Here is a 26382-nt window from a genome sequence, read left to right on the forward strand (position 1 = left end):
CTTTTTTCTGTTTTTTTTTCTTCAAAAGAAACAATTTATTTGAGGTGGATAGGGACAAGATGAAATTATACAATTGAATATAAAGGTAGATGGGAGACAGCTATGTATTGTGAATGCTTATCTACTTTTGAAAATTTTCACATATGATTTTTTCTTTTAATTCTTTGTTCTTTCTTTGTTCTTTTTTTCTTTTTTCTGATATCTTATTCATCATTTCAATGTGTTATCATGAATAGCATTTTATAGAGGTAGAAATAACTGTAAATATGAAAAAAGACAAAATATTCTCTAATTCTTTTTCCTTGGTTAGATGTATTTTCTTTTTCTTTTGCATTTTCTTTTGTTGTAAATATGTATGTTTTTTAATTTGTACTGAATAAAAATCTATTAAAAAAAAGAACCCGCCAAAAAAACAAAAAAATAATACCAGAAGCTTTTTTTATTAGGTATAGTAGGTAGAGAGATACCGAGACAAGATTTAAAAAATGTTCTTATATGCAACAATTGTGGCAAGAATTTTGTTAGCCCAAAGATGGAAACAACAGGAGCTACCAACAAAAGAAGAGTGGCAGATGAAGTTGATGGGCTTTGCATAACTGACAAAACTGACGGGAAGAATCTGGAACCAGCGAGACCAAAGCATTCCAAAGGAACAAATTTATATTATATCTGAAAGACAACTGTAAGCAATTAACATCATTAGCAGGGTTATTTGGAGATTTGTAAGATGAAACTGCTACCTATTCAGATTGAGTAATACAAATTTTAGGTAATGATATAACAACGATAGGAAACAAAGTGAAATGCAATGATGTAAAGTTTAATTTTATAAACCATCAAATCAGAGGGAGGGAAGTCATTAGGCTCAGTTGAGCCAAAAAGATAAAATAAGAGGGTACAATGTTACGTAATGTGATTGCATGTAAAACCAATAAAAATCATTTTAAAAACAACATAATTAGGATTAAGCCTCAGGTGTGCTTCTATCCCACAAACTAATAATACTTTTTAAAGAATGCTATAAGATGGGTCCCGTTAGCGAGAGAATGCGCATATCCGGTATGGCAGAGGAGACAATGTCACACCCATCCTAAATTCACGGCTTAATGCCACATTCTTTGGAGCCTGGAAAGTGAACTTCTGAATTAGGGCAGTGAAGAAAAGAAAGAGCTCGGTCCTTGCCAACTGCTCTCCAAGACAAACTCGCTTTCCTAGAAGAGAGGGAGAAAGACTGTTTCAGTGGAAAGCTTTTGCTACAGTAAACTTCTCCTTTTGTAACTAGCTGTTGCTAAAGCCGTAGTGACAGAGGCCTATTTAAAACGACACTGGTGGACTAGGAAGCCAAATACCTATAAACATTCTGTTGTTTCAAAATGAAGAAACCAGTCCTATCTATTTCCTCATCCCCTCAAAAAACCACACGGCTCAGTGAGGAGTGGGAAGAGAGCATGTCAACACCGTATTGTGTAACATCACACCTCCTATGGCAGCCATTTGTGTCTTACACACAGAGCACTTCCTCAGAATGCCAGATATGACCACTGGCTTCAATAGGGTGGGGACCCCTACAGTGCACAACTATTTTAGCAATGACCGCTCCCCACTTAAAACGGGGGGCGCCCTTTGCGGGGACGCGTGCAGCCCTGGATCTGGAGTGGCCCCATCAGCATAGGCTTTGCCTTCCCTCAGGTGGGATACCTGGAGGTCCCCGCCTACCCCAGTGAGTTGTCCAATCCCACCTGGGGGAAGCGTTGCCAGGGAAACCAGGCCAGGTAGGGGGAGGGATTACCTGCCCACACAATAGAGGGTGGATCTTAATTGTTAATCCTCACTTGGCTCCAGAGCTTCTCCCACCCTACCCACCCTCAGTTAATGCCTTCTTTTGCAGGTTATCGTTTCTTCATAGGTTTTGCAGGTTAACCTGTCTCCACAGGTATGCGGGCGCTGCTACGATAAGGTCGCTGTTAAAGGGCCAGAAAGGAATTTCCCTGCATTGGCAGGTTTCGCCTTTCCCGTAGCAAAACGTCACAACTTTGGCGGTATCAGGCCTTGGGCGGAATCCTTTAGTCCATCTTCCTCTTAGCGGCGGCGATACCAGGGTTCCCCGTTAAAGGGGTTTTTGAAGGGAGGCTTTGGCCGTACGCCGAAAGGTCGTCATTGCTCTCCCCTGCGGCGGTGTAACGGGGGCGGCTATCTCTGCTTGAACATATGTTCTCCAGAGCCGGCCCATCCCCCCCACACACACTGGATAACCCTGATGCTCCCTAGGTCCCCGGCTGGGGACTAGGGAGGGAGAACGCCCAATGCCTGAGCCAAGGTCTACCTACATTTGAAATTTAATAAAGTTGTGGCCAATTTAATCCCATAGCGCGTTGTCTAGAGTCGTTATTCCACATGACGGGGGGGACCACTCGGGATCTGGGGACTCTGCCTGTCCACGCAATACACCAGACTTCCCCCAACCAAGCCATTATCATGTAGTCACGGTTGCAATTCTAATGAGCCACCCATCAACTTTTGTTACCTGCAGAGAATGGCAGAAACGCTTCCCTTTTCCTGAACTGACCATTCTCCAGGAAATGACCAGGATTAAACACATTGGGTGTTTCCCACTCATCCTTGTCAAACAGCACAGAGGTCAAGTTGGGGACCATTATGGTTCCCTGTCAAAGAAGAAGCAGAGAAGACAGCAGATTAAACTGGCAGAGAACTCTCTGTATTTTTATCTGTGCAACTATCTACGGTAGTACTGAGCCTCTTAGATCCAATACCAATGCTGCCCATTAAATAAGAAAGGATATGTTTTGAATGAGAGACTTCCGGGTAATTAATTGAACCACAGCTCATGAAAACACAGGTACCTCTATATATTTTAAAATACCAGACTTTACCTGAGTGTTTAGGGGATTTACAATTAGAAACACCAGAGGCTGGCTGTTTCTATTTTGTGTGGTTAGTAATGACCACTAAAAAAGAAAGTAAAGAAAGATACTAGCTATCCATACAAATGGTTCAGACTGCAGTTGGAATCCATTTTTGCAGGGTGTGTGTGTGTGGGGGGGGAGACCCAAGTCTATCTATCCCAAATCCATCCCTCCAAGAACACCCAAGACTCCCTCCCCAGTCCTGCCTGTTGGTCATACTGGCTCAAGTTGGTAAGAGTTGGAGTTGAACAACATCTGGAGAACCTCATCATGGCTAACCCTCATCAAGAACCTTGGCTTCAAGTTTCCACATCTTAAGGGAAGAGGAAAAGGAGGTAAGAAAGCTATTAACATTTACCTTGGGAATATGAAACCCAGCGAGTGTAGTGTCCTTAGTTGTCATCCGGGGCACATTCAACGGCACAATGCTGCTTATTCTTTGAACTTCATGAACAACTGCATTGGTATAGGGCATTCTGTCCCGGTCATCCATCGATGGCTGGCGAGACTGGCCAATCACAGAATCTATTTCCGCTTGGACTTTTGCTGCAAATAAAAGAAAATCTCCTATCAACACAAGGATAGACTTTTTCTAAGATCTGTAGGGATGGCCCATCTTTAATATTTAATGGATTTGAACAAACACAGAATTGATACTCTTTAAATGAATGGGTAACCAAATTTTCACTTATTGGAATCCATTTTCATTTGGACCAGTCAGCAGAGTATCCTGATATTTTAGGAAAGGCACCTATGATCTGCATCAGCAAATGAGGATTTAGAAATAAACAAAAGAATATCATCTGCAAATAAAACCAACTTGTATTCAAATGAATTATATACTACTCTGTAGATATACTCATGTTGTCTAATAGCGCAACCTGAAGACAAAAGTTGTTGAGCTCTTTTTAGTTCCCCCCCCCATCTCTTCTAAAAAATGAATTTCCGAGTTTCATTTTTTTTATTAAATTCGCCAAAATCTACACTTCCAACATAGGCTGCCACAAGCCCAGGTTTTCCCAGACATTTGTTTAAGAGGACCATCTCCAAGAAATTACAGACGCATGGCAACCCTAATAAATTGCTGCTTTATTATTATGTTTCATTTGTGAATCACTGCTGTATGTTTGATTGTAATGGTGAATGTTGAAATAACAACTTGCTTTTTGGTGTTTTTATCTTTTTAATAAGTGCTATTCATCCTGAAAAGGATAAAGATAATTCCTGCTAAGAATTAATTGGCTTTCTTTAAATAACATTTCATAGTTGTTTTTATACAAATCTTTTATTTTCTCTGTTACTGCACTGATTTGTATCTCAATTTGGAATCATAAACTACTCTTTTTGTTTTCATTGATCTTTTTCTATGTTTATTTCAACAATTTCTGGTTTTGCTTTATTTAGTGTATAACTTGCCAGAATCTTCCATTTCCTTATCTCCTTTACACAACTGATGGGTATAAACATGTCTAAGTACAGTGATACCTCAGGTTAAGTACTTAATTCGTTCCGGAGGTCCGTTCTTAACATGAAACTGTTCTTAACCTGAAGCACCTCCCGCTGCCACCACGCTGCCGGAGCACGATTTCTGTTCTCATTCTGAAGCAAAGTTCTTAACCTGAGATACTATTTCTGGATTAATGGAGTCTGTAACCTGAAGTGTATGTATCCCAAGGTACCACTGTAATGTTCATTAATCTCGGTAGGTTTACTCTGGATAGGACTTAGTTGAATATAACCGAAAGTAATGAAAGGGAAATAAGCCAACTACAGTTCTACCTTGAATTTCTGGATAAATGGCCGTGTAAAGTAAAGCCCAGCGCAATGTTGTAGAAGTTGTTTCTGTTCCAGCAAAAAACAGATCCAGTGTTGAATGTAGAAGGTTTTCTTCATGGAAACTGGAAGCTGAATCCTCCTTAAAACAAAAATGCACCAGGGAGTTAAGCTGCCATTAAAAACACCATCCTGTCAGACCCACAAGTCTACCATGTCATTAAAAATGCCATGTCATTAAAAACCATCATCCTAGTATCAGTCCTATCTGTCAAATGATCACCATGGGATTCCTCAGCTCTGTTTCTGAGTGTCCAGAATACAGTAGGGTCAGGTCAACAGTCCCCTGGATCACTGAATCTAGAATAGATATTGGTTTAGCCTTGTCAAGGTCCTAGTCTGAACTACAGACTCCTAGACAGTGTGGATTCAGACAGACAACTGAGGCAATGGTAGGTCATGAGATGCCTCTACAGTTATGCTTTCAGTCATATCAACTGTCTGTTCTAACAAATCACAGACAAGTGGTGGAATTTGGGCAGTAGACCAGAATTTGGGCAGTGGACCTTCTGAAATGCATGATTTCATTTTTACATGTACACTTGCAAATGCACACATATACTTCGCCTGTTCATCTGAATACATACAGAGTCAATGAAAACAATATAGCCAGCTACTAAAGCCTTCTTAGACAAACCACTTGTGCAGCTAGTTCTGGCATTTTATATTGTATCTCTGCCTTCTCCTATTATCATTGCTGCTGCCATGAGTGCTGGAGGGAGAACTGCTCCCTGCTGCAAGGCCCATTTCCAGCTGGCCTGGGGGGTGGGGCCCAGATCCGGCTTAAAAAAGCCAAAGAGGCTCCTGGGAGCCAATGGGACATTGCTGGAACAACTCTTGGGTTTGGGCAGCTAGCTAAATTGTTTTACAATGTTTTAAGCAGTTCCAATTTTGGTTCCTCTGGTATGTTTTTGTCAGGTTGTGTTTGGTTAAATGTTTACTTGGAGTTGGCAGTTCTTTTAATTTGGGTATAACTGTAAACAGTTTATTATTGTTGTTATTATCAGTTTCTGTTGATTTATTGGTTTGTATAGGATATTCTGCTTCTTAAAGTTTCATGTTTTGTTGTGGTTTTATATATGCTGTAAGCTGCCTAGAGTAGCTGGGAAAACCAAGCCAGATGGGCGGGATATAAATAAAATATAATAAAATTATTATTATTATTATTATTTTAAAAATTATATACTTTTTGTTCTTTTTATATCTCAGCTTGCTCATTTCATTTAGGTAGGCACAGAGAGAGGTTATTCAGGCAACAGAGGCAATGGTCATGAGAAGCCTTCATTGCAGTGATGCTTTTAGTCATGCCAACTATTTGCTCTCACAAATCACAGTGAACTATTGGGGAGGTAAAATACATGACTTTATATTCATGCATGCAGAAATGTATTTTGGCTGAAGTCATAAACTCAACAGAAGGAATATGGTCAGCCACTAAGGACCATTTAGATAAGCCACATGACTAGTTCTGGTTTTTAATATTGCTTCTCTGCCTTCTACTACTCTTTTATTATTAAAGATATATACTGTTTGTCCTTTTCATCTCCTACCTTGGCCATTTCATTTAGGTAGGCATCAATGAAGTCTCTGGGTTCAGATGGGTTCCAGTCTTCTTTGTGTTTTTCAATGATTCCTCTCACAAAGGATTTCAGCTTTCCCCAGTTTTTAAAAACAGTATTATGAGGCCCTGGCAAGTGCTTCATGAGAGTGGGAAAGATATTGTACAGCTGAGGAAACAAACACTAATATCATATATGCACAGAGAAACCCCTCTCAAAATACATTCACATCATGCCATACAAGGAGGAAGCCTACTAGGGCTATTTCCAAGGAAAAATAATAAAAGATTGTGTGCGCTAGTTTTGTGCACCACCCAGTATTATTTAGTTTTGTAAATATTCAGGAACAATGTTTGAATGTCCCCTGCATGGAATATAAAACCAACACCTTCTCTGGGGAAAGCAAGCAGAGAGGAGGTTCTGTAATATTAAAGGCATCCCAGCAAATATGCCTTCAGTATTATAATGGACAGTGTTAAGACAAGATGGCAAACGGACATGCATGGGAAGAGATACTCTAATTACTAATATGAGAAAATAAAGAAATCAGAACATGAAAACCCAAGTAGATGGATAAATGTTCAACCAAAGTGTGGAAGTCTCTTTGGGCCAAAGCGGTTTCGTTTTCATTACTCACAAGACCTACCCGACTCCAAATAGTTGCTTGAAGGTACATCGTCTCATCAAGCAAGTGCAATAACATCTGGAAACGGCTGTCATAGTAATCAAAGCGGTCTCCAAATGTGATGGAACAAATGATATTTGAAACAGCATTATTAATCTGAAAGTGAGGGTTAAATGGCTGCCCTGGAAGAAGGGAGGGGAAAGGGGTAGAAGAGAAATAAGAGTGCTTATGACTTCCATATAACAAGAGGAAAATGTGGGGAATATAGGTGGGGTGTGGATAGGGTAGGATCTATGAACAGAAGAAACCATTTAGTATGAATGTTAAATCCTATGATTTAAGTTAGGACACATCATATAATACGTTAAGCACACTTATATTTTAAAATAACCCTTTGTCCTCTTCATAGGGTAGGATTATTCAGCTGGAGGAGGGCACAGGTAATATTCTACAGGTGGAGGATGTAAATATGAAAGCACCGTGGTGGAGTCCTCTAGCTTTGGTTGCATATGCTGAACAGCTGTGGGTATGGTTTGGCCAAGGCAGGAGGTTGGGAAAGGACATTTTGGCTAACAAGAATGGCAAGGCCAGTCCCCATCAGAGACAGAAAAAAGAGGCACAATATACCAAAAGAATACAGTGGTACCTCAGGTTACATACGCTTCAGGTTACATACGCTTCAGGTTACATACACTTCAGGTTACAGACTCCCCTAACCCAGAAATAGTACCTCAGGTTAAGTACTTTGCTTCAGGATGAGAACACAAATCGTGCTCCGGAGGCACGGCGGCAGCGGGAGGCCCCATTAGCTAAAGTGGTGCTTCAGGTTAAGAACAGTTTCAGGTTAAGAACGGACCTCTGGAACAAATTAAGTACTTAACCCGAGGTACCACTGTATACCAAACGTATGACTTTATTTATGACTTTGGTTGTTGTAGCTCTCAAAAAGGGGAACACATCATCAGCCCAAACACTCCATGTACCTATTTGTTCTTGTTATTTTATCCTACTTAGTGGTTTGGGGTTGCAACAAAACTCAGAATAAGCTCCAAGTCCCACAATGGATAAGCATCTGTGTTGTTGTTTTTAAAAAAACATCCTTCCAATTATGAGGTTCTCCCAGCTCCAGCAGAGCTACATTTGTGGAAAGGAATGCCACACAGCTTTGTACCTTGAGTGTGTATACAAAATTGCAGCTTAAATAGATGATGCCACTGGTTTATGGGCTCTGGTGCTCACCATTCTCAGCTTCAATTGCATCCGTTAGGTATCGGCTCTCCTCCTGTATTCGTTCTTCTAAAGACCTTTTGCCCAAACCAAAGTTTCTGAGAGTTGATAAGGCAAATCGTCTTTGTTGTTTCCAACTAAGGCCATTAGAGAAGATCAATCCTAAATAGGAAGAATTAATATCATGTAGCAGATATGTACTTTTAAAAGGAGTAACTGCAAATTGCAAGGAGATTTAAAAGACCTAATTATAAAAGGACTCCTCTTTCCATTATACCACACTGAGGAGACTGCAAAGCATTTGAATTGAGCTAAGATGCTGCTTCACTGTTGCTTTTTGCATGTTTTACTCTTTTGATTGTGGTTTTAATAGGAACTTTAATTATTCCTGAAATATTTTGAGATTGGTGTAATGATACAGGAAATGAAAATGAAAAAAATCTAATCGTCAGGCATGAAAACATAATATTATCAAACAACCTAAGGGTTTGTACAATTAAGGCAGACTTGGGAAAATATCACACTTAGTAAATTTAAATAATTGAGCACATTAAAAGAAACTCACCAAATGATGTAAATATTTCTTTATCAAGAGGAAGGACTGGACGATCTACGAAGTTTTCACCCTGATAGACAAGAGTCTCTTTCACCAGCTGCAATCCATTCACAACCACAACCCGCCTGTTTCCAACCTGAAGGCTGAAGATGTTGCCATATTTTTTTGCAAACTGAATGGAGAAGGAGGAACTATGTAAGAGGGGATATATATGTAAAACATTAATATTGTGTATAAATCTGTCTGCATGGTGTCCTGGGCTACTGTTTCTGAATGGGAATCTTAACTGGCTGCATTTGTAAGGTGCTTAATTATTTGTCCAAGCAGATATCTACCTCATGTCAGGGACCTTTCAGCTCAGGACCTTTCTCTGGGCCAGAGTTGGAGCAAAAAGGCAGAGGTGGTAGAAAGAATCTGTTGACAGATCTGTTACAAATAATTGTTAGGTAAAATAGATCCTCTGTGTTCAGAAGCAATACACATCTGGCAGCTCTACCAGCAAGTGTCACAAACTACTTTCCAGTGTAATGTTGTGCTTAACTCATGTCAGGGACCTTTCAGTCATCTTTACCTTTTGCATGGAAAAATGGGGTTTCTTGAAATCCATGTTTAGCATGTTACCCAGCAAGGGAAGAGGCATGGGCCCTGGGGGGAAATCCCTTGGGCGAATCTTTTTCTTGTAATCAGCAAGAAGCAGAAATGCAGCCAGAAACACCAGAACGACCTTCAGGGACAAGGCCTCCCAGAGGACAGAGAGCAACTGGAGCAGCATCTTCAAAGCCTTCTAGCCTTCCTTTGTCAGAATGGATTGCTATCTGTCATGGGAATCTAAAACCTTATGCAGGTAGAGCAGCCACACCTGCCCTCTTGGCTAACGTTCCTGTAAGAAATGAAAGGAAAGTTTGTGCACATAGTTATACATCATGTCCACAGATAGGCAGAAGGGAGATAACCTAATGAGTCACCCTACCCAGAGGGAAAAAAGAGAGTGGGAGAGAGCAGTTTCTGAACTAGAATATTTCCTTCCTGTTTTTACTTCTTTGGAACAGTAAACGTTTATTTCCTTTAAGACATTTCTAAGAAGGGTTTTTTGCAAATGCATAAAGAAGTTAAAAACTTCTACCAAGGGAGATGCCTTCCATTTCTGAGGCATTTGGACCAGCTATAGTTTCAGCAGCTCTGACCTTTGGCCAGGGTCGAGGGAAGGTGTCGTGACACCCGCAGTGGGCGTCATGATGTAGGGCACATGTGCAGCATCGCTACGTACGGCGCATGCATGTGACACTGCACATGCGCTGTATAGTGGTTTGCCGCCGGCACTGCTCCAGCGCTGTACGGATGGTGCCGGGATTCCTCCAGTGCCGCTACAGCCATGAACGGAGGATCTGGCACTGTCCATACAGCGCTGGAGTGGCGCTGGCGGCAATCTGCTAAGGACAGTGCATGTGCGGTGTTGCACGCATGCACTGTACATAGCAACGCCGCACATGCACTATTTAGCGGTTTGCCGCCAGTGCCGCTCCAGTGCTGTATGGCGCATGTGCGGCATTGCTATGTACAGTGCATGCGTGCAACGCCGCACATGCGCTGTACTTAGCAGATTGCTGCCGGCACGGGATCCTCTGTTCGCAGCTACAGCCGTGAACGGAGGGTCCTCCAAAGGCAGCTGCGGCGGTGCGATGGCTGCTTGCGCCCCCACGAGCCCCCACAGGATGACATCTGGTCACTCCTGCAGACATGGAACCTGGGGCGTACCACACACCCCTGCACCCCCTGTTGTGACGCCACTGCCTTTGGCTAAGGAGGCCAAAGGAGAGAAACTGCTTACCTCCGTTCAATACTACATAGATTTTCTTTTGGCAACAGACTGACTAGATCAGGGACTAGGTACCAGCATCTATCATGATGTTTTTGGTCTCCAACTCCCAGCAGCCCCAGCCAGTATGGCCAATAGTCAGCGAAGATGGGAGAAGGATCATTCAGAGGGCCAGAGCCCTCTAATACTACATAGTTTTAGCTAATAGGAGGCCACGTGGCAGAAGAAAAGTTGGTGCAATGTAAACACATTGCCAGGAGCTCTGGAATGGCTCTGTCCATGTTTATGCAGCACATCAACCTCACTGCCGTGTTGCTATTCTCCCTCTTAGTAGCTTATGAAAGAGTTTTTACAGGATGGCTTTATGTATCATATTAATATTTCAGATCAATTCAGGTGAAATTGTTCCAAATATTCATTACTATTCACCTACTCTCAAGAAGAAGATGAATAGTAAGTTTATTGTTCTTTAAAATCCTATTTGAATTGTCAAACAGATTCAATAGTACCAAGCCTGGGGTAAGGAATATATCTTGCTGCATTATTTTAGAACTTCCCAAAAACACCTTTAACACTCTAAACTTTATAAAGAACTGGGATTAAACCTTCATCTACTCCTTCAGTACTTGTTAAGAGTTGTTCAAAGGCCATAAGACTCTGTGTTGCTTCTTTGGGGGGGGGGACACCACAGTAGAGATTGGTTCAGGCCAAACATGCAGCTAACCCAAGCCTCTAAGAAGTGCATGCACAATATCCCCAGGAATGTCTTCTTGAACTTTTTCAAATGGATACAATAGTCCTGGTGGAAAGGGGGAATGTCTCTTCTGTGTGGCATTCTCCTCTGCCCCTGCCCCTGTGAATGTCAACATTATGCGCTCCCAGACAGCCAAATTGCCACTCTTAACTATTTTCATGGAAATCACTTTGCAGACTCAGTTTTCACCTTGTCATTGACTATGTTTATTCAATCACAACAATAATGTTTTTGGAAAATAATAAAACCTAATAATATTCATCGTCCACAAACCAACTCAGAGTTGCATGCTTCACTGATTTTACAGTATTTACAAGCACATTTAAACTCTGCATTCGAATCAGGGCCACCAATACAGAATGGCAATAACTGGTCATTTAACAAGAGAAAGTGCATGTATGTTCATTAAGATGCATTGATGCAGCTAGCATATCAAACTCTTTGCAAGTTCATTATGAACAAAACATGCCTAACAACATTTTCTAATTTTATAAAGATAGGCGGGAATTCCATTAGAGTTTTATGTTGAGTTGAAAGCACACACATTCCTATAAACAAAACAATGCCTTTTCTTCACTACAACAGGACCAGAACAAGCTCATGACCAGGTCAGGCTCAGGTGCAGAAGCTCCTAGGGATCCACAGTTGTTGTTTTTTCATTGGCTTTTAATGAAATCTTCTCAGGCAAGTAAGAAATACATAATAGCAAGCAGAACATGCATAACAAAATTTGACTGTGAACTTAGTCCTGGTACTACTTGTTGATGCCTCCCCACCTCCCTGACAAAAAAAAAAAAAACAACAGATGCAACCAGAGGATAGAAAGATGGGCAAAATGTAGAAACACAATCTGGAAGAGTAAAGGAGCTAATCTATTTTTAAAAAAATATGCTAAAGGTCAAAAGTGTTAAGGTAGAATACCATTCTATGATAGATGTGGAAGATCTGAGGGAGGACTTCTCGGATGTCAGGAAACAAATTCAACAGATTGAAAACCTGCAGTACAAAGACCTACCAGCAGCTCTCCTCCAGGACAGAATGGGTTGGAGCTGAAGAAGCCTATCAGCAGCTGTGGCCCAGGACCTCACCAGAGCCCACAAATTCTTGGTGACCTTAGCATTGATTCTGATCTTCCTTTAAAGAAAGAAGCAAGCGTTTGCTCCCTCTCAAGAGATAAGAGAGAAACCAGCAAAACTTCCTTCCTTATTTTGAGCCAATGAGCAAACGGCAATGTTTTAGCTGATAGAAAGACCCCAGGGTCCTAAAGAGCTGGCAATTCCAGTTTTCTATCCTGCTTCTTGTCTTACTGTTCATTTTCCACTGCAGCCTGGAGGCATCTGAGACAGGTAATAATAATAATAAATTTTATTTACACCCCACCCTCCCCGGCTAGAGCCGGGCTCAGGGCGGCTAACACAAATAAAATTTCAGTAAAAACATAATAGGAAAGAAAGAAAGAAAGGGGGGGGCAACAGGTTAAAATGCAATTTAAAATGCAGCCTGATTTTAAAAGTCAACCATAAGGGGAGGGAAACATAGGGATCAGACTGAGTCCAAACCAAAGGCCAGGCAGAACAGCTCTGTCTTGCAGGCCCTGTGGAAAGATGTCAAGTCCCACAGGGCCCTAGTCTCTTGTGACAGAGCGTTCCACCAAGTTGGGGCCAGTACTGAAAAGGCTCTGGCCCTAGTTGAGACCAACCTAACCACTTTGTGACTTGGGACCTCCAAAATATTGTCATTTGTGGACCTTAAGGTCCTCCGCGGGGCATACCAGGAGAGGTGGTCCCGTAGCTACGTGGGTCCTAGGCTGCATAGGGCTCCCTAGAAGCTATTTTGTGCAAATTGTTTGGGGGTGGATGTATGGGTAATTTATCTGGAAGATATTTGTATTTCTAGGAGATAGTGATCTGACATGGTTATCCTTCCTGCCTCTGTTTGCTCCTCCCCCCCCCCTCTATCTCTTGTTCAGCTCTTTGATGGCTGAGAACAACTTTTAGTGTCCTAATCTGTCGAAGGATGTGACAGTGCTGGGTACCTTCACCTTCTTTGATGTTAGACATTGTTTGGAGAACATGAGGCATTGGGAGAGGTGGCTAATGAATAATCTGCACATAGCCAGTCGAGCAAGCCACACAGGCTAACAAGTTAGCCATCTATAAATCAGGTAGTATTGGGCAGCGTCTGAGAAGCTCGTGCATGGACTGATCCGACTGCGGGGTTGTGGTACCTGAGGCTACCTGGGGGAGTCACTTTGCCACTTCTTGAGGGCTTCCAAGTGGCATAGATCTGTTCCTGCACCATAAACTGATCCTATTTTTTAAAGAAACGGCAATGACATAAAGTAAGTCCCCTTAGCGAGAGAATGCACATATGCAGTACGGCAGGGGAGACAATGTCAGACCCATCCTAAATTCACGGCTTAATGTCTCATTCTTTGGAGCCTGGAAAGTGAACTTCTGAATTAGGGCAGTGAAGAAAATGAAGAGCTCAGTCCTCGCCAACTGCTCTCCAAGACAAACTCGCTTTCCTAGAAGACAAGGATACAAAGAATGCTTTAGTGGAGAGCTTTTGCTGCAGTAACTTCTCCTTTTGTAACTAGTTGTAGCTAAAGCAATAGTGGCAGTGGCTTGTTTAAAATAACCCTGGCAGACTAGGAACCAAATACAGTGGTACCTTGGTTGTTGAACTTAATCTGTTCCAGGGGTCTCTTCGACTTCTGGAACCATTTGAAAATCAAGGCATGGCTTCTGATTGGCTGCAGGAAGCAGCTGAAGCTGCATCGAATGTCCAGTTTCCAAAAAAAGTTTGCAAACCGGAACACTTACTTCCGAGTTTGGGGTTTTCGGGAGCCGATTTGATCGGGAGCCAAGCCTTTTGACAACCAAGGTACTACTGTACCTGTAAAAGGGATTCTGTTGTTGCAAAATAGATGAAGACGCCGGTCCTATCCATTTCCTACTCAAGTAAATGGGAAAACTGAACAAATATGATCACAGCTTTCCAGAATCTGGAATACATACATTTGAGGTACATAAATTTCTATCATATGAAGTGTTGGAGAGAAATATTTTAATTGGAATCTACCTCATTCACACTACCTAATTTGCATCTAACTAAGCTAAGGGTATAGCAAACTAACAATACATGTGGGATGGCCAGTCTAGTCCCTGTGGGCTGTCAGTGCCACCTATGACACCTGTGAACATCCCCTCAAAAACCCACACTGCCTAATTGGGGGAGGGGACTATGTCAACAACATTTGTGTTGTACCACACTCACAAAGAGAGCCATTTTGTGACTGGTGCCTACATCACTTTCTTATATGTCAAATGTGGCCACTGGCCCAAAAAGTTTGGTAACTTCTGCAATATACAATATAGTTAGTACTACACCAGGCTCTCAGCTACTAGGCCTCCACCATTTAGTAACTCTTGAAATTTTGATGACGAGTCCATGATTTTTTTTACCTGCAGAGAATGGCAAAAATGCTTCCTTTTTCTTGAACTGCCCGTTCTCCAGGAAATGGCCAGGATTAAACACATTGGGTGTTTCCCATTCATCCTTGTCAAAGTGCAAAGAGGTCAAGTTGGCAAGCATTATGGTTCCCTGTCAAAGAAGAAGCTAGATTAAAAATGTCCATGAACTCTTTGTGTTATATTTTTGTAATCACAGCAGTCAAACTCTGTTCTCTGGTGCAGAAAAGATATGCTCTGAATGAGAGATTAGCTTTTCATTATTAAGTAATTCATCCAACTACATTCCACAAAAACACAGGTTCCAATATAGATCTAAAAATATATTCAATGTCTGCTGGACTACTAAAATTTATGGTTAGAAACACCAGATTTTAGCAAATTTCAGACTGACTAGCTATCCATTCAAACAGAGACTGTGGTTTGGGTCCGGTTTTTCAGAGGAATTTGAAGAAAACAAAAGCTTAACTAGCTCAGATCCCTCTATCCTTTCCAGATCATGGTGTATCCCAAGAATACTCTAGCATCTGCCCCAGGGCTAGCATCGCTGTTATGCCGAACAAGCCTAGAATTCCATAAGCAGTAGAGGAGTGAAATGATGGGCAAAGCAGAACACCATAGTGGGAAGGGTCCAGATTTACAACTGACAAACCAGTTTCTCTCCAACCAATGCCAGCCTAATGGTATGGTGCAACTCTGCAGGTAGACATGGGGGTGATGCAACCTGGGACACAACTCTCATCATTTCTGCCCATTAGCTGGTTGGAACTGATGACAGTTGGGAGTCCAACAACATCTGGACAGCACAATATCAGCTACCCCTCATTTAGAACTTGGACTTCACATCTTAATGGAAGAGTCAAGGCAGATAAGAAAGCTGTATCTTCTTAACATTTACCTTGGGCACACGAAACCCAGCCACTATAGTGTCCTTAGTTGTCATCCGGGGCACATTCAAAGGTACAATGTTGCTTATTCTTTGAACTTCATGAATAACTGCATTGGTATAGGGCATGCTGTCCCTGTCATCCATCGCTGGCTGGCGAGACTGGCCAATCACAGAATCTATTTCTGCTTGGACTTTTGCTACAAAGAAAAGAAGATTTGTCGTTAATACAAGAGCAGCAGAATTGCAGGGGAGACTTGTCATGTTGTTCCATCACTTGGTGCCCATTGTGTGGTGGGAAGGGAAGTTGCTTCTGTGCAATTGTGGCCCATTTGTGGAATCACCTTTATTTGGGTTGCAGACAGCAGCTGCACTGGTAGAGTTTCAGCATTGCCTTGGGACTCATTTTTTCACCCAGACCTAATTTTTATTTTCCAAGTGCTTCATGTAGTGGAATCTTCCACATATCAGACATATAAATATATACATATAGTACGATGATTCAAACATGGTTCTACAACTGTTTTTTGCAGTTTGTGACATACAATAATTTTAAAACTGGAACTTGAACTCTTTTTCTTGCTTTCTCATCATACATAATTTCAGCTTTCAGCCATGTGTGGTTAATTGAATTGGTAAATGTTGAAATTAAAACTGGCTTTTCAATATTTTTATCATTTTAATAACTGTTATTCTCCCCAAAAGGACAAATATAATTCCTGCCACTCTGTAACAAGTGATTGACTTTCTTTAAATATAAATACATTATTTCTTTTATATAAATCTTGTAGTTTCTCTGTTACTGTACTGCTCTGTTTCTCCATTGATAATCATAAACGTCTCTTATTTTCTTCGTTAGTTTTTTTCCTATATGTATTCCAGCAATTTCTGTTTATGCTTTATTTAGCATGTTAGCTGCCAGAATTTCACATTCTTCCCTTCACTTATCTATCTTTTTTTACACATCTGATGGGTATAGACAGTGCTTTTTTCTTAAAAAATGTTGAGGGGTACTCTCATTTTGTCTCAAGAAAATCACCATTTTATAGGCTGCCATCTGTGGTAGCAACGGAACTGATGACTCACCATGCTATTCAATGGAACTGATGATTCGCTATCGTGGGGGAGGAACTTATTTTTTTTAAAAAAATGTTTCTTCTCCCATTAGATTCACAAATTTTTTAGGGGTATGCATACCCCTGCGTGCCCCCAGAAAAAAGCATTGGGTATAGGCATGTCTGAGTTTGTTAAATTCATTGGGTTAACTGTGGGTAGGACTTAACTGAATCCAACCCAAAGTAATGAAAAGGAAAGAAGCCAATTACAATTTTACCTTGAATTTCTGGATATATGGCCATGTACAGCAAAGCCCAGCGCAGGGTTGTAGAAGTTGTTTCCGTTCCAGCAAAAAACAGATCCTGTGTAGAATGTAGGAGGTTTTCTTCATGGAAACTGGGAGCAGCATCCCCCTTGAAGCAAAGAAAATGCACCAGCGTGTTAAGAGGCCATCGAACACCATCATTCCAGTTCCAGTTCCATCTGTCAAGTGATCACCATGGAATTCCTCAGCTCTATTCTTGAAGAGTATCCAGAACCCAGCAGGGTCACATCAACAATCCTGTACATTATTGAAGTTGGGATAAAGTATGGGTTTGGTCTTGTCAAAGTTTGGTCTGGACTACAGAGTATATTCAGACAGACAACTGAGGAAATGGCACCTCATGATATGCCTCTACAACAATGCTTTGGGTGATGTTGACTGTCTGCTCTGACAAATCACAAACAAGTGGTGAAATTTAGTGGGCAAATGGGGAAATGCCACCCCATGAAAGGCATGAAATCATATTTATATATGCACTTGTGCACGCAAGTGCACACACACTTCACCTGTTTGTCAAATTAAATACAGAGTCAGCAAAAACAATATGGCCAGCACTAAAGGCTGCTTAGACAAACCACTTAGCTAGGTCTGGCCTTTTAGATTGTACCTCTGCCTTCTTCTAGTATCATTATTCTTTTTAAAAAGAACAACAACTATATACTTGTTGTCCTTTACGTCTCTTACCTTGGCCATTTCATTTAGGTAGGCATCTATGAAGTCTCTGGGTTCAGATGGGTTCCAGTCTTTTTTGTGTTCTTCAATGATTTCTTTCACAAAGGATCTCAGTTGCTCCCAGTTTTTTAAAATAGTCTGATGGGATCCTGGCAGGTGCTTCATGAGAGTGGGAAAGAGATCGTACAGCTGAGGAAACAAACACTAACATCACATATATGTATGGAGTATATGTATGTATATTAAATAACAACAACAATAAATGATTAATAAACATTAGTTTTGTGCACCATCTAGTATTATTTCTGTAAATATTCAGGAACAACGCTTGAATGTCCCCTACAAGTAATAAAAAACCAATTCCTTCCCTGTGGAAAGCTAGCAGAGAAGGTTTTAGCCTTCTCATGGTGTGTGCTACTTTTTCATATGCAGAGATTTTTATTCAGTTACACATGTGATTACCAATTCAATAGCCTAAACTGTGTTTTAGCACATGGTTCTTTTTTTTTATGAATGTTTTATAATACTGAAGGCATCCCAACCAACAGACAATGCTAAATCAAAGCAAGATGGCAAAGGGATATGAATAGGAAGAGATGCTTGGGTGACTAGAATGTGGGAGAAAGAAATCATAACATGAAAAACCCACAGCACGTGAATTAACATTCAACCAGCATGTGGGAGTCTGTCTGGGCCAGAGCGTTTCTGTTTTCATTACCCACAAGATCTGACAGAAGACCTACCTGACCCCGACTTCCTTGAAGGTACGTTGCCTCATCAAGCAATTTCAATAACTTCTGGAAACGACTGTCATGGTATTCAAAGCGGTTCCCAAAAGTGATAGAACAAATGATATTTGAAACAGCATTATTAATCTGAAAGTGAGGGTTAAATGGCTGCCCTGGAGGGAGGAAAAGATGGTAGAAGAGAAATAAGAGTGCTTATGGCTTCCATATAACAAGAGCAAAATGTGGGGAATGTAGGTGGGTGTGGATAGGGTTGGATCTTTGAACAGAAGAAACCATTTAGTATGAATGTTAAATCCAGTAATTCAAGACTCTGTGGGATAGAGTTATGCATAAGACATTAGGCACACTGTGCTTTCAAGTGAGCATTTGCCTTCTTTATATTTCTTTATAGGCTGGGATTATTCCGCGAAAGGAGGACATAGCTAATATTCTGCAGGTGGAAGGTATCTTAAATATAAAGGTGCAGTGTTGGAGTTTTATACGACTTTCTAGCATACTCATCTGTGAGATCATCAGTCAAGATCTGGCCAAGGCAGGAGGTTAGGAAAGGGCATTTCTGTAGAAGTGGCTAACTAGTATGGCCTGGACCATCTTAATCGGAGGCAGAAAAAAGATGCACAATAGAACAAAACAGCACATCCACTGCCACACCTGCAGATGTAAAGGAGAAGCAGAGCTGTGTGTCTTCAGCATATCGCTGACAATGTACTCCAAAGCTCAGGATGACCCCCCTCAGTAATTTCATGTAGATGTTAATCATCATGGGGGATAAAACTGAACGCTGGGGAACCCCACATGGGGCTGAACTGCACTCCCTAAGAATCATCCTCTGGAAATGACCATACAGGTAGGGACAAAACCACTGCAAAGCAGTGTCCCGCACCCAAATTCTTTAATATCACAGATAGTGCCACTGGTTTATGGGCTCTGGTGCTCACCATTCTCAGCTTCAATTGCATCTGTTAGGTATCGGCTCTCCTCCTGTATTCGTTCTTCTAAAGACCTTTTGCCCAAACCAAAGTTTCTGAGAGTTGATAAGGCAAATCGTCTTTGTTGTTTCCAACCAGGGCCATTAGAGAAGAGCAATCCTAAATAGGAAGAATTGTCATCATTTAGCAAATAAGGACTTTTAAAATGAGCAAATAGTAAGTTAGGAGAGTTAACAGACCTTCTAATTATAAAAGAGGACTCCTCTCTCCCCTAAGCTATCTGGCTTGCCTGCTTATATCATACTGAAGAGATTGCAAAGTTGACTTTGCTGTTTCATCTGCTGCAGCTGTTTCATTGTTGCTTTTCATTTGCTTTACTGTTTGTATAGTATTTTAATACTAACTTTATTTCACTGTGGGAAAGGTTTTGGGAACACTGATAGAGCAAAAGTGCAGCATTTAAAAAAAAAAAAATTTGGGAGAATGAGAACATGTAAAAAATCCAAAATATTTTATCTGTAGGGCTCTTCTGCCATTTGAATACATGGAGCATCCATGGACCTGGACATCTCAAAGGACACTGCTTCCATTCCCACTGCCCTCTCCATCCTTTATACAGATAGTCAGAGTTACAGGGAAGGCTTAACTCAGCAGCTTTAATGAGGCATTAGGTGTTCCAGCACTCTTTCCATACCCCAGTCCATGCCAGTGACCCCACTCATGACCACTTATGCAAGTAGTAAGTGCAGTTGTAGGGGTCAGTGCAACCATGATTGCTTCTCTCTCAGTCAGACTCAGCTTGCAAGCAGCATGACCCCCTTAGCTGATACCTGCTCTTCTTAGGAAATGTTGAACTGAACAGATCTTGTGGTTGGAGGTTTCCTGGTAGTGTTGATGCTTTTCATGGAAGTCAAAAGGTCAGACTTTGTGGTTGGAGAGTTCCTGGCATTGTCAAAAAGGCAATGTCTAGGAGGGAGGGGGTAGTGGCAGAGAGTGACCACAGGACCTGCTGAGACCTGCTTTTGGAGGAACTAAGCCTTTCAAGTGTACCTGAAGACTAACTGTGCTGGAGGGCAAATGGAGATAGTCGTAGGCTGCCTGTGCCATTTGGAGCCCTGATCATGCGGTGCTCTAAAATGCAAAAGGAATGTACATGACTACAACTGACTTTCTGCCACAGAAGTTTGTTCTCCATGGAGGGCCAGTGGGTTTGGGCAGGCTGGTGGAACACAGGAGATGGAGATAGTGTGCATATTCCCCAAATGCGCTTTCTCCTTTATCTCAGGAGTGGCATGATGCCTGATGAGGGCCTAAGTAAAACCCCAGAGCAGGTATGAGGGTGAACTGCTGAATCTGACATTCTGGTGCCTTTGTCACAAATTCACAGCAGTTAGGCTAAATAAGCAGGCATGTACCATGGTCATCTGAAATTCACTGAACTGTAGGCACAAATCGCCTGATCAGCCATTCTGCTAAGGAAGTAACTTAGTAAAGAAACTGGTTTCCAGCTCCTTTCAGGCCACCAGCATGCCACAAACTTAGAGAGAATGTAGAATAGTGGGGGGGGGGGGAGAGAGATTATGTGGATCCATTTCCAAGGCTCCCAACACGAATTTCAAGGATATTGTTCTTTATTAGATTGCTTTGTAATGCAACACTTTTCTCACTTTTTTAAAGAACAAATGAACTGAAATGAAGCTATCCACTTAAAAAACAAAAAGACACAAAAAGGCATGAAAATGCAAATGTTATTAAAAACAATATACAATATTCAAAAAAGCATTATGGCAGAGAAAACTGCAAAAATCTGGACTTGCCACCCAATGTATAGTAAGCTCAGTCAATCTGAACAGTTGAGAGGGTATGCTTCTCTGACGCACATTAATGCTACTGCTTTCATTTGGTGCAATGAAACAGGAAATGCAAATAAAAAAAATCTAATCCTCAGTTGTGAAAATATAATGTTATTAAACATTCTAAGGGCTTGTACAATTAGGGCAGGCTTTAAAAAGTTCTATAAGTTTAAACAGTTGACCATATTGTAAGAAACTCACCAAGCTTCTTAAATACTTCATCATCAAGAGGAACGCTTGGACGATCAACAAAGTTTTCACCCTGATGGACAAGAACCTCCTTTACCAGGTGCAATCCATTCACAATTACAAACCACAGATTTCCAAACTGAATGCTGATGACATTGCCATATTTTTCTGAAAGCTGAATGGAGAGGGGGGAAGAAAGTTAGAAAGAGTATGTAATCCTTTATACAGTCATACCTTGGTTCTTGAACAGAATACTTTCTGGAAGTCCGTTATACTTCCAAACGTTCCAAAACAAAGGTGAGGCTTCAGATTGGCTGCAGGAGCTTCCTGCACTCAGTCGGAAGCTGCGGAAGCCACATCGGATGTTCAGGTTCCAAAGAACGTTCGCAAACCAGATCACTCACTTCCAGGTTTGTGGCGTTCGGGAGCCAAAATGTTTGAGTCACAAGGTGTTCGACAATCAAGGTACGACTGTGTTAATCTATCTGCTTGATGCTTATTGAATGCCGGTATGGAAGGAGGAAACTTTGACCGCCATCAAATTCATCAGAAATAGCAGGAATGCCTACAGGATTTCCTGGGCTGGGATGCTGTGTCTGAATGAGTCCCCTCCTGAAATCTATTAACAAGATGGGCCATTTATGGTAGTCTAGCCTACCTTATAGGGAAGCAGGTGGCACTGTGGTCTAAACCACTGAGCCTAGGGCTTGCTGATCGGAGGTTCGGTGGTTCGAATCCCCGCAACGGGGTGAGCTCTCATTGTTCAGCCCCTGCTCCTGCCAACCTAGCAGTTCGAAAGCACATCAGTGTGCAAGTAGATAAATAGGTACCGCTCCGGCGGGAAGGTAAACGGCGTTTCTGTGCGCTGCTCTGGTTCGCCAGAAGCAGCTTAGTCATGCTGGCCACATGACCCAGAAGCTGTATGCCGGCTCCCTCGGCCAATAAAGCGAGATGAGTGCCACAACCCCAGAGTCATCCGCAACTGGACCTAACAGCAGGGTTACCTTTACCTTTAGCCTACCATTGAGAGTTGTTGCAAAGATAAAAGACAGAACAGAAGGATAATGTGTACAACCTTGAGCTCCCATGTGAAAAATCAAGAAACAAATATGTAACGTTTGTGTGTGTGTGTGTGTGTGTGTGTGTGTGTGTTTGTGTGTGTATACAAGATACAAATATATGTCAATTACAGATTATGTAAAAAAAAAAAAAAAGCTGGAAAAGCAGCCGCCTTGCTTTAACTGCAATATTTTATGATCCTGCTATTTATAGCAAAATACGGAACTAAACCAAAACAGTTTGCCAACCGAACTCTCACCCCAGATCACAGAGCTGATCTGAGGCAGCTGGAGCTGCAACATTAAAGGCCCAGTTTCTAATGGAAACTAAGCCATAGCTGTCAATTTTTCCCTTTTCTTGTGAGGAATCCTATTCGGAATAAGGGAATTTCCCTTTTAAAAAGGAAAAAGTTGACAGCTATGAACTAAGCACACCTCTGGCATTCTGTTTTAAGAACCATTGCACTGGAAAGCTAGCTTCTTAACATTTATTTATTTTTATTAAAGCACAGGTTTCTTATCTCTGATTCTATCTTCTTTTTAAAAACAAAAATAAAGTATTATTTTTCTTAATTTTGACCTGAAATTTGAAAATGAGTTTGTGGCAAGGGCAGGGGACATCCCCTCACACACACACACAAAGCCCCCTGCAAATACACAATGCAGCTGCAAAGCTGTACCAGATCGTGCTGTATATTTGGGCCTAAGGCAAAATTTGAGAAAAGCAAACTTTCCGCTGGATTGAGGAGCCGAGAGAGATCTAGCTGGTCGCTATGCTACGCAAGCAGAGATCAGGACTTCCTTCTTGGGCAGAGAGGGAAAAGGCAGGGGGAGTGAAAGGAGCCTGCTAACAAAATAGAAGCATACATCAACTGACTTACTTAAGCTTTAGAAAATATACCTCTGGATACCAGATGCTTTTAACAAACAGAAAATGCATTTGTCTTCATGCCCCATTTGTGGTCTTCTCCAAGACATCTGGATACTGACTCTCGGAATCAGTTTTCCAGACCAGGGAGCATCTCAGCCTGCTCCCTTCTGCTGCAATTTTGTATTTATCTCATGTCAGCTGAGTCCTTCATCAAACCGACCATTTCCTTCATCCTTACCTTTTGTACTGAAAGATGAGTCTTCTTCAAATCCAAACTGAGTGCATTGCCCAGCAAAGGAAGAGCTATGGGCCCTGGGGGGAAATCCTTTGGGCGACTCTTGTAACCAGAAAGAAGTAGAAATGTAGCCAGAAACACCAGAATGACCTGCAGGGACAAGGCCTCCCAGAGGACAAGGAGAAACTGGAGCAGCATTTTCAAACCCTTCCTATGTCAGAACAGACTGCTCTGTGTCGAGGGAAACTTGATTCTGATCCAGCTAGAGCAACCACACCTGCCCTCTTGGTCAATGTTCCTGTGAGAAACAAGGGCAAAGTCTGCACATATTGTTTTAAATCACGCACATAAAGAGGAAGAACCGAGATTACTCATTGGTTGAGTAATTCTACCTACAGTGAAGAGTGGGGGGGGGGAGAGAGAGATTAGTTTTCTTATATAGAATCTATCATTTGTGTTTTCACTTATTTGAAAAGTTTCCATCCCAACATTTATAAGAATTCTCTTCAAGTGCATATCAAAACACTCTCTCTCTCTCTCTCTCTCTCTCTCTCTCTCTCTCTCTCTCAACTTCTTCTCTGGAGGATGTTTCTATGAGACCTTACTAAGTCCTATGAGAGTACAGACTTGATATGTAAACAATATATAGTTTTTCTATTAGTAGCTGTTTATTTGACAGTCTCACAGGGCTGGAAGGAATTCTTAGGTTTTTCTTTAAATATTTGGCTGCATAATACAATGTTTATACTCATACCTGAGAAACTGACTTAAACCAAGGGTATGTTAGGGTGCAAATAGACCTGTGAATTTTGCTCCGTTGGCAGGCATTCCTTACTTATATAATAGGCCAATCTCAAGGATAGCAAGTCCCAATGAAATATGGCATTAATTTGTATTCATAACATTTGTTTTTGTAGTTTCTGTATCAGGTAGGATTTTGTTGTAACATCTAATTAAATGTGTAGTCTCCTGAAAATGGACTTTATTTTATGAGGTAATGGGCAGGAACCCTGCTTTTTTACAGTTATTCTTTTTTTCTTTATTATATTTCATACCTCTTACTGGGTCATTTTTTTAATTCCATACTGGTGTCTCAAAAGTATTATTTTTTAAAAGAACACTAGACATGAGATTAGTTCAGGCCAAACATTTATCTGGTTCAAGACTCTCTAAGAACTTCAGGCACAATGTCCCCAAGAAATATCTGCATTAATTTTTTTCAATTGGGCTTTTTAAAGCTGCACACAACAGAACTGATGGAAAGGAGACACATCTCTTCTGAGCTGGATCCGTTTCTGCTCCAGCCCCTGTGAAAATGAGCAATACCTGCTAATTCAGCCTCAAATATTTTTAGATCCCTGCTCGAATCATCCTTGGTCACTGACCAAGCTGGTTGTGGACCATGGGAGTTGTAGTCCTGCAGAAACTGGAGACCCAAGGCTGGAGAACTCTGCACTAAAATGACAATGGCAGGCCAAGAAAGAAAAAACCTTTCCAAATCCTCAGCCTTACTTGCTAAGGTATTTCATATTTACCATTACAAACTATTTCTACCTAAATCTCCCGGAAAATTTTCATTCTTCCTGAATGACAAGCCAGTAGTTCCAGTAAATGATTCATCTTACATTGTTTTTGTTCTATTTAAAACAGTGGACTAGAGTCTGACTCTGGCAAATTCACTATTCATGATTAGGAATGAAAAGGTAGCTACAAATGATCAGTTGGTTGCTACTAGTTGCCGCGCTCTAATATAAGATGTTGCGGTCAACTGTCAAAAGGATACCCTCTTGTGGTTTTAACTTGTAATTGCGCACCAACCACCAAATTGATGTGTCTATTTTCTAACGGCTGATTCAGTTTTCACGCTGTTACCCACTATGTTAATAACAACAATGCTTTCAGAAAAGAATAAAACATATGGAAAATTCCTTGGCCACGTTTAAGAATTATATGTGAAAGTTTGATTTTACTATATTTATAAGCACATTTAAACTTTGTGTTGGGATTGGGGCCAACAACAGAGAACAAAGTGCATGAATGGTTAATTCCAGTGTGTTGATGCAGTTAACGTATGAAACTCTTTGCCAGTTCATTTCACAGCAAAATGTTTATTGCAAAACATTCTAATTATAGAAACACAGCCAGGACATTCCATTAGACTCTCATCTTGAGTTGGGATCACCCACATTCCTACAAGCAAACCAATGCCTTTTCTTCACCACAGCCAAGGACAATACCAGAGGACAACCAGGCAGGTTCCCAGGAGCCCAGCACTTTGGACCCAAGCCTACAGCAATAGCACCTACCAGCTGCCCTCCTCCTGGAGAAGACAGGTTAGAGTAAAGACATGGGATGCAGGCTCTTCTGAAGAGAGCCCACAGTGTCTTGGAGACAGGACCGCCAACTCGGAACTTCCTTTTAAGAAAGAAAAAGCAAGCCACTGGGTTCCCTTCTCCTGAGAGAAGAGAGAAAAAACAAGCAAAGCCCCCCCTGCTTTCAGCCAATGAGCAAAACTGCAATGATTGCACACCAGCTAGCAACACCGCAGGGTCCTAAACAGATGCTGATTGAAGTTTTCTATCCTGCCTTTGTCTTGCTGTTCATTTTGCATAGCAGCTAGGATGAGTCTGAGACAGGTACTCCTCCCTAGAAGCCAGTGCTTTTTTCCTGCAAGGGTACGCAAACTCCTAAACTCTTTGTGAATCTTTCTACTTTTCTCCATTTACTATATTTATTTTCCCTGATTTGAACTATAAAATGGTGATTTTCTTGAGTCAAAATGAGAGTACCCC

General features: G+C 41.4%; 1 protein-coding gene across 1 annotated transcript; it reads right to left on the minus strand.

Annotated features, from left to right (window-relative positions):
* Positions 1–1035: 1035 nt before the first annotated feature.
* Positions 1036–26092, minus strand: LOC307219210 (uncharacterized protein; the record flags this gene model as incomplete). The annotated part of the gene is made up of 18 exons (XM_079982210.1): positions 23594–26092; positions 21439–21601; positions 19394–19543; positions 18450–18607; positions 17719–17895; positions 16987–17122; positions 15666–15853; positions 14762–14900; positions 13649–13821; positions 9296–9508; positions 8734–8896; positions 8181–8330; positions 6963–7123; positions 6308–6484; positions 4704–4839; positions 3283–3470; positions 2525–2663; positions 1036–1211 (listed from the first exon to the last, which is right to left on the minus strand). The coding sequence occupies exons 1-18, from the start codon at positions 23786–23788 to the stop codon at positions 1036–1038; spliced, it is 2982 nt and encodes a 993-aa protein (XP_079838336.1). The 5' UTR covers positions 23789–26092.
* Between the last annotated feature and the right edge of the window lie 290 nt (positions 26093–26382).

This window comes from Podarcis cretensis (genome assembly GCF_951804945.1).
Source record: "Podarcis cretensis genome assembly, chromosome: 6".
In the NCBI taxonomy this organism is placed as follows: Eukaryota; Metazoa; Chordata; class Lepidosauria; order Squamata; family Lacertidae; genus Podarcis; species Podarcis cretensis.